The sequence below is a fragment of the Meles meles genome, chromosome 3, assembly GCF_922984935.1.
Source record: "Meles meles chromosome 3, mMelMel3.1 paternal haplotype, whole genome shotgun sequence".
NCBI lineage: Eukaryota > Metazoa > Chordata > Mammalia > Carnivora > Mustelidae > Meles > Meles meles.
The window spans coordinates 125,613,528-125,630,039 of NC_060068.1; the positions used below are offsets into that span (position 1 = coordinate 125,613,528).

The following is a 16,512-nucleotide window of genomic DNA, read 5'->3' on the forward strand; positions in this document are numbered from 1 at the left end:
GGTTAAGGCCTTGTTACTCAGAGCACAGCTAGCAGCAGAGGAATTGTGGGGACCTGCCTTGTTAGAAAAGCAGAATCTCAGGCCTTACTCTAGACCTACTGAGTCCGAAGCTGCGTCTTAACAGGACACACCCTACGTGGTTTGTGTGCTATTGTTTGAGAAGCACTGGCCTAAGAGGTTCTGGCATCGTGGGCCAGAGGGAATAGCCCCGGGCCTTAGTCATTTGCTTTGGATCTTCGCCCTGGTTCTGCAGGGGGACGAAATCGCCATTATCTCCTTGGCCTTGAGCTCTCTACTCACAAATTACAACTCATCTCAATTGGCGGTTGGGGGACAGACCGGGATAATGGAAGAGGCTGTGTTTGGGAGGTAACGGCACTTAGATAAATGAGAGAAATGATGGCTATTCATCCACTGAGTGGTCCCCACAGGGCAGAACTGAGAGAACCTTGTTCTCAATTACCCACCAGCTCCTCCTCATCTCTCTCGAGTTATACAGTGTGGATGATTATTCAGAGCAGCTGAGACCTTTCAGACTTTTATGTGGCCAGGTGTTGTCCTGTAACAGGAGTTATCTGAACACGGATGCCCACACCTGTCTGACCGTGCTGGAGGTCTCAGCAGCACCCAAATGGAAAGTGACCACCTCTTGGTCATTGCTGAAAGACCCTAGCACAAATTATGTTCTGAAAAGTTAATCTGTATACATTTGGGCCATAAAGCGCTGAGGTTTTATGTCAGGCATAAAAATGTTCTTTAATGGGATAGAAACTGCAAACCACAGTTATATGACATCCCATAAAAGCCAAAAGGGTTATGATCTTATAGGCAGTGCAGATGGTGGGTTGCTGCTAGATTTCTCTGTGCTGTTGTTAATCAAGGAGAGACTCAAGGGTATATACTGAACAGATAGTGATACCACAATTAAGGTAATAATTGAGGTTGGGCAGAAATATGTGCTGTGCCAGACAGGTGACAGCACTGACATTTGCTTTCCTGGGAAGTCACAATGTTTCATGCACCTTTTTATACCCAGCTCCGATGTTTGCCTCCTCTACTGACATGCCCTTGGCTCCCGTGCCGTTCTGTTTGCAAAAGGGAATGAGGACAATCATTCAGATTCTTGGCAGGAACCTCCGCTTACCTGTCCATTCTCACTGGCTTGACTCTCTGACAATTCATAGGGAGGAGGCACGAAATACATTTTGGCTCTTGGGAAGCCAGGAATTATGTTGCTAAGCTGAAATCCAAACATCACAAGCCAGCTTTTCACATCTATGGTGGAAACAAAAATAAAGATTTCTGAATCATGATGGATGGAAAGCCGTTGAGGATCTTGGAGAGAGAACAAAGCAAAATGTGTGGTTGGGTGTGGAGTCCAGCAAGGGAGAGAGGTGAGAGTCTGTGAGGGTCTCCTGGTCCAGAACCAGAGCCACTTTACGTGGATCCTGGGAAGGATGTCCTTCCAACCTCAGTCACTTGAGTTACCATGTGGTGACTGAGGGGGCCAGTGCTGGAGTAAGATCTAGTTTCGACTCCTCTTACTGTGTGACCTTGAGTAAGTTCCTGCCCCTCTCTAAGCTTAGGGTCCCTCAGACGTGAATTGGGATGATAGGTGTACCAATGTTGTTGGGTTGTTGTGAAAGTGGAGGAGAAATCCTTGTCACCATGCCTGGCACATAGCTTGCTCAGTAGATAGGAATGCCTTCATTTGGGGCCTCTGTTATAGGCCAGTTGATGTGTTTGGAAGCTAGAGGTACAATGATCAACTAGATGGGTAAGTTCACAGTGTTCATAATCACTGTGCAGACATTGGCAGGGGTGGGGGACTGCACTGCGGCTGGCTCATTATGGAGAGGGGGTTCCAAAAGTATGGAAGGCGCAAATTCTTCTGGCATCTGAGACCCTTTTTGCAGATGCCCACTCTTCAAAGAGAGGCTAGAGAGTGCTCTTGTGTATTTAGAGTAAGACTTCCCTTCCCCTGCCAGGGTCATGGCTGAGTCCCTTGCTTTGGGAATTATACCCCTTTCTCCCAGGTCCTGCTCTCAGAGTAAGACCTGCAGCTCCCAGGCTGCCTTGCCTCCTTCCACAGTGATCAGTAGAGAGCCCTGAACACCCATCCCTTGCAGCACTCACAGCACCACCCATGCCATCAGCCCGCAGTCCAGCATGAATCCTCTTTTTAGGCTCCTTATCCCTGTTTATAATGGGCGCCTGAACATCGTGCCCTGTATCTCCCCACTTTCTACCATTGCTGGGCCTGGAGATACACGTGCTCCTTGTTGCAGTCATTACTGATCCCCAGGCCACTCACCTGCATTTCTTGGTGCTTTTCTGCTTCACTGTCCTTCTCTCCACCTCTCTCCCTAAATTCATTCATAGTGATTCCATTATACAAGCACTGGACTCTTCTAACGTCCTGACCTCTTCGTTCCTTTGATAACCAGCCCCAACCCTTGTTCATCCTCTGGACCCTGTCAACACCAGTAATTCTGAGCCCCCATTATCTTAATTTCTTACACATCAGCCTCCGACCACCACGTGAACTCCTTGTAATTTACTCCTTTTTGTAACCTGACACCCATGCTCCTTGATCCTTTCCCTTCCTCCCCAGGATCTTCAATCCATCCTAAACTTCTTGTTCCTATTCGTCAACACCCTGGTCTCTTTTCTTACCTAACACACGTCCATGGCCAATCATGAGACTCATTCCTTATATATATTCTCAGTTCCTGTGTCCCTTTCTCGCTTTAGCACACTTGCTTGGTGAAATCACAATTTTGGTTAAATCCACGCATTCGCCTATTTCTTATTTGTACCTGTGCAGCTGAATGTGGTTGGAGAAACAAATGTAACTACATTGACTGGTGTCACTTTAAATTCCTGACCGTGAATCCCGGTTGTGCTTTCCTGCTGCCTGACTTTACTCCCTTCCTTCATCAGTCATTCTCCTATTCTGCCGGGGGATGTTACGTCTTCTCCTCTCCACTAAAACCATCAACATATGCTTTCCCTTCTCACTAGAGCAGCTGACCTTGTTTTCTTTTCGGAAAACACCCAGGGCAGCCAGAGGGGAATTCCCCTAAACTCTCATCATCACATTTACTGGCCTTCCAGCATCTACATCCATATTTCCTGCCTTCTTCTTGTTACTCTGGAGGAGCTGCTGAAGTCAGCCCTCCCTGTGTGCAGTAGGTAGCATCTTCTGTTGTGCCCGCAAGGACATCACTCCAGCAACTCTCTCTCTCTCCCCCATGGCATCACATTACTCCTCTTTTCAATGGATCAACCTTGTCAGCATAAAGACATGCTACCAAATGCCCACTTTAAAAGAAATTCCCTTCTTGTCCCTTCTTCTCCCGTTTGCTACCATCCATTTTTCTCATCCTCCTTGACAAAAACGTCTCAGGATCAAAATAATTCTCTGTACTACTTGTCTCCCATTTTCCTTTGAATCAGGCTTTGTCTCTAACTACTCCATGAAGCAACTCTTGTCAAGGTCGTGAATGACCACCATGTTGCTAAGCCTGACATTAATATGGGTCCTCATCTTTTTTTGACTTACCAGAAGTACTTGACAAAAGCTCCTGCCTTTATTTTTTTCTTGGTTCTCTGGACAATATAGTCACTTGTTAGTCCTCCTCCTACCTTGGTGGCCATTCCTTATCCTATTTTGGTTCCTCCTCATCTACCTCCTGATCTCTTCAATGTTGGAATGCCCTTGACTCAGTCTGTGAACCTTTCCACTCTCTATGTACTCTCACAAATATGGGGCTCTGACCTACCCTGAGGACCAGTATGTACCATCAACATACTGTTGCTGACTCCAAAATTTATATCTCCATCCTAGACCACTCTGTGAATTCCAAACTACTGTATCTAATTATATTTCAAACTTTTCTCCAAAACTGGACTCCTGATCTTCCTCCCCAAACCTGTCCCATCCATAGACTTTTCCATCCCACATAATGGCCACTCCATCCTTCCAGCCACCATCCTTGCTCCCTTGCTTTTCCTTACTCCCCAAATCTAAATCCATTGGCAAATGCTTTATTTTTTTTAATTGAGGTAAAATTCACATAACATAAAATTCATCATTTTAACCATTTTAAAGTGCACACAATTCAGTGGCTGCTAGTACATTTACAGTGTTGTACAACCATCAGTGCTATTTAATTCCAGAACATTTTCATCACCCCAAAAGAGGCCTTATACCTACTGGCAGTCATTCTGCATTCTCCTTTCTCCTCAGTCCCTGATAACCACTAAACTGCTTTCCATCTCTATGGGCTTGCCTATTCTGGACATGTCTTATAAATGCAGTCATACAATTGTGGCCTTCTGTGTCTGGTCTCTTTCACTTAGCATAATGTATTCAAGGCTCATCCATATTGTAGCACATAGCAATAGGATTCATTTCTTTTCATGGCCAAATAGTATTCCATTGTTTGGGTATACCACATTTTGTTTATCCATTCATGAGTTAATGGGTATCTGGGTTGTTTTTATGTATGTATGTATGTATGTATGTATATATGTATGTATATATTTACTATTATGAATAATGCTCTATGAATATTTGTGTACAGATTTTTGTTTGAAAACCTCCTTTCAGTTCTCTTGCTTATATACATACCTAGCTGTGAAATTGCTGGGTCATATGGTTCAGTCCTTTGCTATTACTTTTAAGATTGCTCCCGAATTTGTGTCCACTTGTCATCACTTTGCCATCTCGATCGTGGCCCATCGTCCCTCACCTGGACTTCTAACTGGCCCCCTGCTTCCACCTTTCTGCCCCACATTCCTTATTGGGCTAGCAGCCAGAATGAGTTTTTAAACCTGGAGAAGACCATGCCATTCTTTTGCTCAGAACACCTGAGGAACCCCCATTTTTCTCAGTGAAGAAGCCAGAGTCTTCCGACTGGTCCATAAAGACACTTGCCCATTACTGTCTGACCTCATGTTCTCTTGCCCTCTCCCTTGCTCCCACAGCTCCAGCTTTGATGCTATTTCTTGAACATGCCAGGCATACACTCATCTTGGGCCTTTGCACTGACAAGCCCCTCTGCCCAGAGTGTACTTCCCTAAAAGTATTTTTTGGCTTTCTTGCCTCTTTCAAATCTTGTTCAGATACTGCCTCTTGAATAAGGCAAACCCAACCACCACATTTAAAATCTGCTCCCCCTCTCCACCTCCAGTAATCCCAAGTCCCCTTATTCTGTTCATCCTCCAGCCCCTGCCCCCAAAGCAATCCCATCCTAACATGCTGTATCATTTGTCTGTTTATTGTTTACTGTCTGCCTCCCTTACTGAGAATGAGTTTCATTAGGGAAGGGAGTTAAAATTTTTGTTTTATCCGCTGCTGTTCTCCCAGATCCTCTGATAATGCCTGGCACAAAATAGGTGCCAGATAGTATACATGGAACGAGTGAATGAAAGAACACCGAATATATGTGGCGAAAGCCACTCTGAGTAGTGTAACAAGAGCAACTAATGGTGCCCGAGAGAAGGCTCCTGAAGGGGTTAAGCAAGGTATTACCACCTCCTGCACTGGGACTGTTGGGAGGAGTTTAATGTTGACTTTGCTTCTAAACACGGAGGCATAATTGAACCTTCTGATGGGAGGGAATCTGGGATCCACAGTCCATCCATTGCCCTTGGCCACAGACCAGTTCCTTGAATAACTTGGACTATGACTAATATGTGTAGTTACCATGGAAGGGTCATTTAAGAATACAGGTTTGCAATTGCCTCGTGTCTGCATCTAGCAGGCAGCAGCATGGCTCTAATCCAGAAATGGTCACATATTTACAGAGCACCTGTTCTGTGCAAGGTGGGTGCTGGCTGCTGTAGAGGATGGAGCTCCCAACTGTGGACGTTCATGGTCACTCATCTCGATTGATTTGCCATCTCCGGATGTCTCCTGTAGTAGCATTGACTTACTGATTAAAAAAGATAAATTTGCCTGTTTCACTTAAGTCCATTTTAAAAAAGAAACTTCATGTTACTACCATAAGTGGGAGAGCAGACTCCCTTGACGCAAACAGAAAATAACTGTAAAATTAAAACAAAGAAAACACAGCAATGCGATTAAATTAGAGCATGATTTTTGTTACCTACTACTGAGAAGTCTCAGACCTACTCTCTTTGTTAAAAGGGGAGACGGGGAAGTGTTAATGGGGTGTGAAGTACATACCAGCATTAGGTGGAGACTTTCTTCTCGACTGAGTTGGAAGAATATAAAGGGCACTAAAGAGGCAAACTTTCCCCATTTGTGTTTCCATGTTATCTAATACCTTATCTGTAGACCATCTCCAATCATCCCATCTTTCATCAGGGATATATAGGATATGTGCAGAATCCCAAGAAAGGCAAGAGAGGTCTTGCCCTCCAAGACTCTCCCCATCCTGATCTTTCCATTGCTGGGATCCCTCCCTAGTACTTGGGAGGTGATGTTGAGAACCCGTGCCTTTGAGACTGGACATTTTAATGGCTGCTTCCATGAAGGCCAATAGCGCATGTCATCTACCTTCTTTTCTTTTTCTTAAAGTTTCTAACATGGCTTAGTTTCTGAGTCTAAACCTATCCTGAAATGTTTATTCAAATAGCTCATCTCTTCCACTCTGCAGAAAATACTTCTGGCACCACACAAATACCCCTCTTCCTTTTTGAGGTAATTAGTGTTATCTGGTGACAGGCTCCCCACACAGTCTGTAGAGAGGGAGCCTTTGGGGCAGGAGCTGATGAGGGGGCCCCTCCTGATGGCTCATTACTATTTGACTCTCATGTTTTTCAGGGCATGTAATGGCCTTGTGGCCACCAAGCAGACCCTCGTCTCCAGAAACGCTGTCAGAAAAGCATCTTAGGTGTTCAGTGTAGATCTAAGACAAGGGTTAATGTGAGAAGGAGGTTGTGACTTCCTCCTCACTCAGGGAAATTCAACTCCATAAAATCTCTCTATGCTCTATGCTCACATGTGCCTGGAGTTTGTGAGCCCCAAGACCTGCCAGGGAGCAGGGGTGGGGAGAAAATACAAGTTATTGCGGATGATTTCTAGGACGATTGCTTAACTCAAATTTGTCTGGGGTGTCAGTTTTGCCAAAGCAGTGCCATTTGGGCCAGAATTTGGATCCATTTCAGGGTGGATCTGGAGACCCCTCTCCAGATCCACCTGTGTTGTTTCCTCAGAAAACAACACAGAGGTGGTATCTCCTCTCTTCATCTATGAACTCCTCATGTTCCAGTCCACGGCTGCTTATAAGTAACAAATGCGTCCCTACCGTAATTCATTAGCCTTAGCATTGCACTAGGCACCTTATGTGGCAGGCCTCATTTACTTTTTACAGCCCCATGGCGTGAACGTTATGATCACCACCATTTTGGCGAGGAAGAAATGAAGCCTCAGAAAGTTTGAGATATCATCCAAGTGACACAGCAAGTGATTAGCAATGCCAACACTCGGATCTTGAGATGGACTCGGGTTCTAACATCGGGACGAACGGGCTTGAATTACAGGCCAGGCTTGGGGGTGGAAATGGGTCTCCCATTTGTCGGGGACTGAGGAGTTTCCTGCCATGCCAGAACTGGAAAAGACTGAGACCCTGGAGGTTGTCGGGGGAGGGAGTCTGTCTCCCAGTCTGTTTTTCTACATCCTGTAATATCTGGTTATCACAGATGTATCAATTGTCAATATATCACCTTAAGAAATACCGGTTGGGAATGTTTCTAGCGGCAATATCCACAATAGCCAAACTATGGAAAGAACCTAGATGTCCATCAACAGATGAATGGATAAAGAAGATGTGGTATACATACACAATGGAATACTATGCAGCCATCAAAAGAAATGAAATCTTGCCATTTGGGACAACGTGGATAGAACTAGAGAGTATTATGCTTAGTGAAATAAGTCAATCAGAGAAAGACAACTATCATATGATCTCCCTGATATGAGGAAGTGGAGGTGCAACGTGGGGGGTTGGGGGAAGGAAAAGAATAAACAAGATGGGATCGGGAGGGAGACAAACCATAAGAGACTCTTAATGTCACAAAACAAACTGAGGGTGGCCGGGGGGAGGGAGGTAGGGAGAGGGTGGTGGGGTTATGGACCTTGGGGAGGGTATGTGCTATGGTGAGTGCTGTGACGTGTATAAACCTGGCGATTCATAGACCTGTACCCCTGGGGCTAATAATACATTATATGTTTATAAAAAAAAAATACCGGTTGGGTAGGGTGCTGCTGTGGAGGCTGTGAGTGGAAAAGGAAGCCCTTCTGGCCCTCCTTCATCCCGTCCTGGTGGCTACAGCTCTGCTCTAACCCTGGGGGGCCTCAGAGCTCATGGGTACTCTATGCTGTTTTCCTTTGTGCTTGCAGTCTCAGGAGAAAGCAGAATATCCTCCAGCCTCCACAGCTGCCTCCTGCATTCAGAAAGCTCTGTTTCCAAAACATCAATGATTTTTTTTGAGCACCAGCGAGAGAAGGTTCTGTTCTCTGCGTTCCTCCCGATTACATCTTAATTACTTCTTCTGCTTAAATTGTGAGCGGCAAGTTCAACCACTCTGCTCGTCTCCTAAGTGGCAAATTAAGACTAATTTAGACGGGGTTTACAGATTAGCCAACATTCAAACAGTAGAGAATGATTTGGTGTTCTCTGCTAGGATCCTCTCTCCAGGGGGCAGCTCATCTTGAATGGGCAGCAGGTGTGGGCTTCTGCCTGGTCTGACACTCTGCTCTGCCTGGGCCCTCCTTTCCCCAGCTTTGACTGCTCACATCAGCTCTGTGCACGTGCTTCTGTAACACTACCTTTTATTTTAGATGCTTTCGAATGGTTTCTGGATTCAATTTTGTTGGACTTAGTTCAACTTGATTTGATTCCCATTTATTGAGTCTCTGTGAAGCGCTGAATGAGGAAAGTCATATTGCTATTCAGAAAATTCTGATAATTTCTTTTTTTCCTTTGCAGGAGAACTAGGGAAATAGTTGAGGGGATTTGTGAGTTTGACTGCTCTGTGAATGATTTTGTTTGGACCTTGGCAGATCTAGCGTCCACTCTGAAGGCTTTCTTTTTATTTGACTCTGGCTGACTCATCCCTAAGTTATCTAATGCCAAGCTGTGTTTTGCGAAGCACATTCTGGAGGGTGAGGGAATTCTTGTCCCAAGGCTAAGATAGGTATGGTCTGCCCTCCCATTCACACTCTTTCCTACATCTAGAACACTCTTCCTCCCCCTTCCCCACTTCATAAAGTTCTCTGCTCAAAAACCACCTCCTCAGAAAGTCCTCTGTGAGCACCCTAAATATGGGAGATGCTTCCCATCATGCTCTGTCTAACCCCAATCCCAATTTATCTACATAGCATGTATATTGTTACCTGAAACTATGTATGTACCTATGTGTGTGTATGTTTTCCTGAGAGGTCCTTTAATTTGAAAGTGCAGCCAACTGGGAGATAACAGTCATGCTAAGCCATGGGAATGAGAGACCATGGCAGAGTACCATGGGCAGGACCTCTTGATAAGGTATGGTGGGGAGAACAGGAGGGAACTAGATTGGGCATAGCTCCTGGGTTCAAAAGGTTCCAGCTGCTATGGTTGTAGGGGGATGCTGGGTTCAACTTCAAAGTTGAATGTAAGGAAGAGATATGGCATGGCCACAAGTTGATCTTTAAGGTCATCCTTCTGTAGCCTGGGACATTGAGAGCAGCCCTTTGCTTGGCTAGCTGCTGCTTCCTTTCTTGAGGGTGTACAAGTGAGTTCTGGTCACCTGAGCGTAGGGTCCCTTTGAATTTGATGTCTCCTTGGCTCATGACCAAGAGCTGTGAGATTCTTGGACCCTGGGGGGGGCTTGGAGTTGGGGGTCCCTACTGTTGCTCCTCAACAATGCATGGACAGACAGGGTGACTCTGGCTTCCTTGCTGAAAGTTGGTCTCTCCATCCATCCATCCATCCAACCATCCATCCATCCATATTTCCTTATTTCCCTGAGGATAAGATCTTTATCTTGCTGTCCACTGCATCTCTCATACTCAGTATATGTTAGATATTATGAAAATATTTGTCATATAGGTGAATGGATGGATAGATGGATGGAGATATATGGATGGTATAAGAGATAGGGACCCTTATTTTACCAATTTCTCATTTATCATGAGGCAGGAGATTATTTGCCCTCCTGGGTCCCTCAATCCATACCCTTCTCCAAGCTTCCCATGTCCTTTCGACTCATAGTCTTTCTTTAGCCTTGAGCTCATTTCTGCCAACCAAGATCCCCTTCAATCTTCAGGCCCAGTTTGACACGGGACACTTCTGTACTATGTCACAATTTCCAAACTTAAAGTCATCCACACACACACACATGCACACATGCATACACGGCCCCCTTTGAGAGAAGGGTGTTTGGCTTATTCATCATTTTTATCCCCAGAATCTAGCCTAACGTCACTCTACAAATGCTTACTGAATAAATAACTGAACAGACACCTATATTGTAGCACAAACCTAAATTGGCTCTGTGTTATCATTGGCTCTTTGTATCTTGCCAGCCTGCTTGTGACGTAGGGAACTGGGTCTCAGTCATGTCATACCTATACTAACTCAATGCTTCATTTGTAATGATAATGGTAATAGCACGAGCCAATACTCTTTTGTAAGCACCCACTGTCTAAGTGCTAGGCACTAAGTTTTACCTACATAAGTTTATTTACTTCTCACAATCACTCTGTGGGTTGGTTTTATTAGTACTTTTTCACAGAGAAGGAAGCTACAGCTCAGAGAGATTAGAAGCCTAGCCCAAAGTCTTTTGGCTTATAAGTGGAAGAGAGAATCTGACATCAGATTCCCATTATTTCCCCCTTCATGAGGCTGCTTTCCTCTCTTATAAAAGTCATTTCAACTAAATGGGCTTGAAAATGGCTAGGACATCTTCAAGCAGATCTGAAGACTGCTCTGTACTGCTGTTATCTGACTGTTCTAGAGCCTATACAGACCAATGTTTATAGGTCTCCAGAATTCCCCTATCATCAGAAGTAAGACCTTCTTTTGAAATTCCCAATAGTCTATCAGGACAACCACCCCATAAGGAGTTGCTGACCAATTGAGATGGTAGAGTCCTCACCTGTCACGTAGTTCTTCAAATCCAGCTCATTGCTGAGAGGATTGTTGCTCTTGAACATATACAGGTTAAAGGGGGCTGGCTCCTTGCCCACATTTTTCCACATGGTATAGTCTGGAGAGGTCCATCGTCCTGCTAGCACATCATAATCACGCTGAGTGAAGTGGACCAGCTTGGTCAGGGGATCATAGAGTCCACCATGGAAGCCAATGACCATCTGGAAGTCAGGGTTGGAGTCATAATAAATCTCCCCATAGGCTGTATACTGCAGTTGTTTGATCATGAGACCGTTGATGCTGAACACAGCCAGAGGAGTGCCTGTGTTATCTGAGGCAACATAGTACTCCTCCCCACTGCTGCTCTCCATGGCAAAGAGGTGACCTTGGAGGTCATAGTAGAGTGAGGTTATCTCTGAGTTGGAATGATTATAGACATGGGTGATGCGGGTCGGGTTGTGGAGGTCAGAGTAGAAATATTGCAGGTGATGGCCCAGGTTGGTTTTGTAGGAAGCCCGCCGCCCCACACCGTCATAGCGGTACTGGACACTCCACCCACTGGCCTTGTTGTAGGCTCTTGTTAGGAGGCCCTTGGAGTTATACTCAAAGATGTCAGCCCCTCGCTGGCACAGATAGCCATCATCATCAATTTTGTATTGCACATCACCAAGTCTGGTTATCCGATCCCGGAGATCATAGCGCAAGGGCATAAGGCGTATACTATTTCCGGGGTTCAGCAAGTGGAGGTTCCCATTGAGGTCATAGCTGTAGCGCCAGGTTGGGCGGTCATTGACAGCTACACTCTGGAGCTGCCCATCCCCATCATAGTCATAGGTGTATTTAGTGGTATTAGCATAAGGCCCCAGTTTCAGCTCCCTCTTAATCACCCTTCCCATACTGTCATATTGCACTGTCATCCAGTACATGAGGGACCGAAACATCTCATACTGGACTTCCTTGATCCGCCCATGGGTGTCAAAGTGTTTGCTGAGGGTCATTACAGCGGTAGTGATGATCTGGTTGATATCATAATAGATGACTCCGAACTTGCCAAAGTGTTCCACCTTGCCAGAGATCTCATCATAGCGGTAGAGGTCCACAGGAAGGGGAGTCTCACTTATGACGGGCTTGATGCTTGCAATCCGGAAGCTGTTGTCATGATAGGTGTAGTCAAACCTGGCATTGACCATGCCTTCCTCAGAGAACCTGTAGATCTGCTTGTCCACAAGTGGGCCTATCTTCCGGTACCTGATTGTGCAGGAGAAACCTCCACTTTGAAGACTGACCATTTTTAAAACACCGGTGGTCTCATCATATCCGAAAGTGACAGCAGTACTGTCATAGACAATCTCTGATAACTTGGAGAGTTTCCCATACTTGTAGAATACCTGGCGCCCGGTGCCCAAAAAGGATGTCTTCAGGATGCGGCCATCATCACTGTAGTCAAAAATGACTGATGCGTTGCTTTCAGGGGGATTATAAATGTTGCGGATGTAGCCAATGGAGGTATGGGTGGACATGCTGTGCCGGGCAACACTGGGCATGGTGACGGCATGGAGACGGTCGGAGGAGTCATACTCAAATATGTACTGACGCTGACTCTGAAGCAGGAGGACCATAGACTGGAGGAAGGAAAGGGGGAAGAAATGCATGAGTCAGTTCTTTAAGACCAAGCACTCAAGTAGAATCTATTCCTTTCCCCAAAATGGCAATTCAAAAATCATGAAGGATGGGGAAGTTTAGACCAGAGATTATGAGTAGATTGATTTCACTGGGCAAGCTAATTCTGATGGATTATGGTGGCTACTTGGACCAGTGCTTCCTGAACTTTACTGTGCATGTGAAACACCCAGGGATCTTGTTAAGAGGCAGATTCTGATTTAGTAGTTTGGTAGGAGGATGAGGAATGAAGGGGGAGGTGGCCTGAGAATCTGCTTTTGTAACAAGCTTCTGGTTGGTCCTGATGTTGCTTGGACCATACTTTGAGTAGAGGGGGCTTGAAGGACTGAGGTGAGAGGCACTGAGTTTGCCTCTCGGGCTTGATATCAAGAAATCCTAAGATTGTTTAGAAATGACTGCCACTGGCCCAGTACGGGACACCCATAATAGTTTTGGCCACCCCTGATTACATCTTAAGAGAAAGTGTATCTTCCATTTAGAAACTACTGAAAAGATGAATCCAGAATCATCAATTTGGGGGGCCAAAAATGGTCTCAAACCTGAGGCAATTGGGAGATTTTTGCCTCCCCTGGTCAACCATTCTAGTATTTTATGGCATAATGAGAACAGGATTCAGGGATGACCAAAGGGACATCAGCCCCACTCTTACGGAGGAGGTCACTGCTCCGTCTGCAAGTGACTGTTGTAATGGAGAGGCAAGAAAGGAAGAACTGGAACTGGAACCTGTGTCAAGGTGCCTATAGGAGAGAGGCCCAAGCTGAGCAAATACCCATCTAATGACTTAGAGGACCAGGACAGCCTTCAAAAGTCTTGACTTGTGCCTCAAAGGGACCTCTGTTCACTGCTGCTCCAACCTGACCCTTTCTGACCTGAATTTGGCATTTTCAGACACAGGGAGTTATGTAGAAAGAATCCATTGGCCATTTCGGCCAACAGGCCAAGTAGGAGGATGTTGCTTTGTGTGCGTAAATTTTAGGTAAAATTCCCTACGTGCGTGACTTAATTTCAGGCAAGGCAGAAACGAATCATTGCATTTCCAATGATTAAGGAATCCAATACATAAATAATACATAAATACATATTATATATTTATACATAATACATAAATACCAATACATAAATAATGATTAGTCGTGATGCCAGTGGGATGATTCTGTCTGCTGTCTGCTTCAACAGTACTTTTTCTTTCTTTCTTTCTCTCTTTCTTTTTCTTTTTTTTTTTTTTGGAATAAAATCAGACAATCCATTCTTTTTCACCATTACCAAGTGTCTAACACTTTTTCCCCCTCTTTCAATGGTAATAGAGATGAACTATGAAACTTTCCTCCCTCCCAGTGAGGATGGGAGCATGAGGGGAGACCTTGTAGAGTCAGAGGAAAGATGTTAAATGTCTTGTGGCAGAGCATATCAGGTCAGCTTAAAAAGAGCGGTGTGAATAAGGGAAAGCCCCAGCTGAGTGAGGACAGCACGTTCACCTACCTTGTCAAGGTAGGAGTAGCTCCACACTTTTCCATCAGCAAACATGCGGGACACTATTCGGCCTTGCTTGTCGATGTCTGTCCTCTCACTCATGGCCCCACGCTGAAGGCCAGCCAGGCGCCCATTGAAGAAGTATGAGACGTTGACTGCTGCCAGCCCACTGCTAGGGAGCCAGAGGAACGGGCGGCCCACCTGGTCATAAATAATCCTCAGGGTGAACTTCCGGTGATCATCATAGATCTTTTCTGTCCGAATATTCCGGTCATAGTCAATGGACAAGAGATTTCTTCCATGGACCTAGGAAAACACAAGGGCTTGGTTTGAGAGCTATCACCTGGGCATGTTAGCTTCTATGGAGGATATGGCTGACATGGCCAGGGAACAAGTGTTCACTGGAGGAAGAACTAACCTTGACGTTATTTTGAGTAGTGTTTTCTAAACTTCTTGAAAGGCGTAATATTTGTAAGGTGCACTAAGATGCAGAAAAGAGGCTGCTTATGGCCAGAGGTGACTAATCTGGGCATGGCTGCAGTGAGCAGTTACATAGACCATGCACTGCCCAATTATAAGGAGTGTCATCCGGTCGTAGAAAGTGTGAACAGTGAAAATCGTGCACTGTACAAATTAGTCATACACAGTAGCCCTGGACACTGGAGTTCTGACTGCCCTGCTCAGCCTCCTTGGAGGGCAAAACAGTTTGTATATTTGAACACTTTCAACCCCTCTCTGGCACATCACTGGTTGAGTAGCTAATGATCTTTAAGAGAAGGTGCCAAGATTTTTTAAGGTACCCAGGAGGGTGGGGAGGATGACTTAGAAATCTGTATTTTGCAAAGATCTGGGAATAGGAAAGCTTATTGCTATGTGAACTTCTTCACTTCTGTCTAGAGAAAAATTTTGCCACTGTCAAGGATGCAAGACATCAGTGGGGAGACCTCAACAGCGCTGGGGAATTCCAACAAAGGAACTGATTTCCTCAGATTTGAAAGAAATAGTGGAACACATCTAGACATAATTTAATATTTATTTAGAAGCAGATCTGATCAGAGAAGAGAGCCTGTCCCAGAAGGCAGGGCTGGGTGACTGGACTCTGGTTAGGGACAAAGGAGACGGACTCTTGAGATTCAGCTAGTCCTGAGTGGATAGCTGGAAGTGGATAAAATGAGGCTGACTGAGCCCTGGCTCTTTCAGGATAATAGACTGCAAATCCAGATGTCCCTGGGGTGACCACTGAAGGCAAGGAAAGATGTAAACAGGCAGAAGGAAGAGAAGTGAGAGACATCTGGTATCTCCTTACTTTATCTAATAATTCAATAGCATCTAATAATAACAGTGATGATGGTGATGTTGATGGTGGTGATAATAACTTTAACACATGTTGGGGTTAGTGTACATAGGCATTGTGTTAGGCAGTTTGCATCTCTGTCTGAGCTGGCGTTTGACAAATAAGGAAACTGAATCCAAAGCAGAGAGGTTATGTACTTGCTCAAGGTCACATAACAATGAAGTGGTGGGGTAGGTCTGGAACTTAGGTCTTCCCACTGGAACCAGGTAATCACGTAGACATTTAACTGGCTTTACTGATTCCTGCATTATATATGCATTGAGTGCCCTGACTTGTCAAATGAAGAAACTGTGAAGCATTGCCACAGCCCCTGGGAGCTCCAATATTATAGCTTGATGGGGAGACACGGAATAATTCTAATACCACAGACATCTGTATTCTAGGGAGCAGCATTGTACCCAGGTAAAGAACTACATCTCACAGCTTTTGCCAGAGATAGAGATGGCTAATGTGCTGTAAGTGCTGGCTGTCAGCTGGGTCTCCTGGGAACCTTAAAGGAAACTGACTGCGCTGAGAAATAGGCACCCACTGGATCTTTCACTTTCCTCCTTTTTCTGGGTCGAAGGTGGCTGTGATCCTGGAGCTCCAGCATTCACCTTTGTAAATGTGGGGTGACTTTGAGGATGGAAGCCTCAAGAATGATGGCTCATCCAGAGAAAGTTTAGATCCTTGTTGCCCTACATATCTTCTCATGGTCATCCATACTAGCCATGAATGGCTTCCCTCTAGACTCCTTTTAGGTAATAACAAATAATAAAGCCACATCTTATTTAAGCCATTGTTATTTTTAATCTCTGGTATTAGCAGTTGAAACTAATCTAAACTGATATAAGGCCCTCATGCTTGACAGGTACTGTGCTAGTCACTTTACATGCCTTATCCCAGTTTAATTCTCACAACACA

At 45.1% G+C, this 16,512-nt stretch overlaps 1 protein-coding gene across 3 annotated transcripts in view; it reads right to left on the reverse strand.

Moving 5' to 3' along the window:
- Window positions 1-16,512, reverse strand: part of TENM2 (teneurin transmembrane protein 2) — a 1,229,820-nt gene that overhangs the window by 1,904 nt on the left and 1,211,404 nt on the right. For all 3 annotated transcript variants that reach the window (XM_046000941.1, XM_046000940.1, XM_046000942.1), the window contains 3 exons: window positions 14,265-14,561; window positions 11,113-12,727; window positions 1,145-1,275 (listed from right to left, as the gene is read on the reverse strand). In XM_046000941.1, coding sequence (XP_045856897.1) covers window positions 1,145-1,275; window positions 11,113-12,727; window positions 14,265-14,561 — 2,043 coding nt within the window. The remainder of the gene's footprint in view (window positions 1-1,144; window positions 1,276-11,112; window positions 12,728-14,264; window positions 14,562-16,512) is intronic.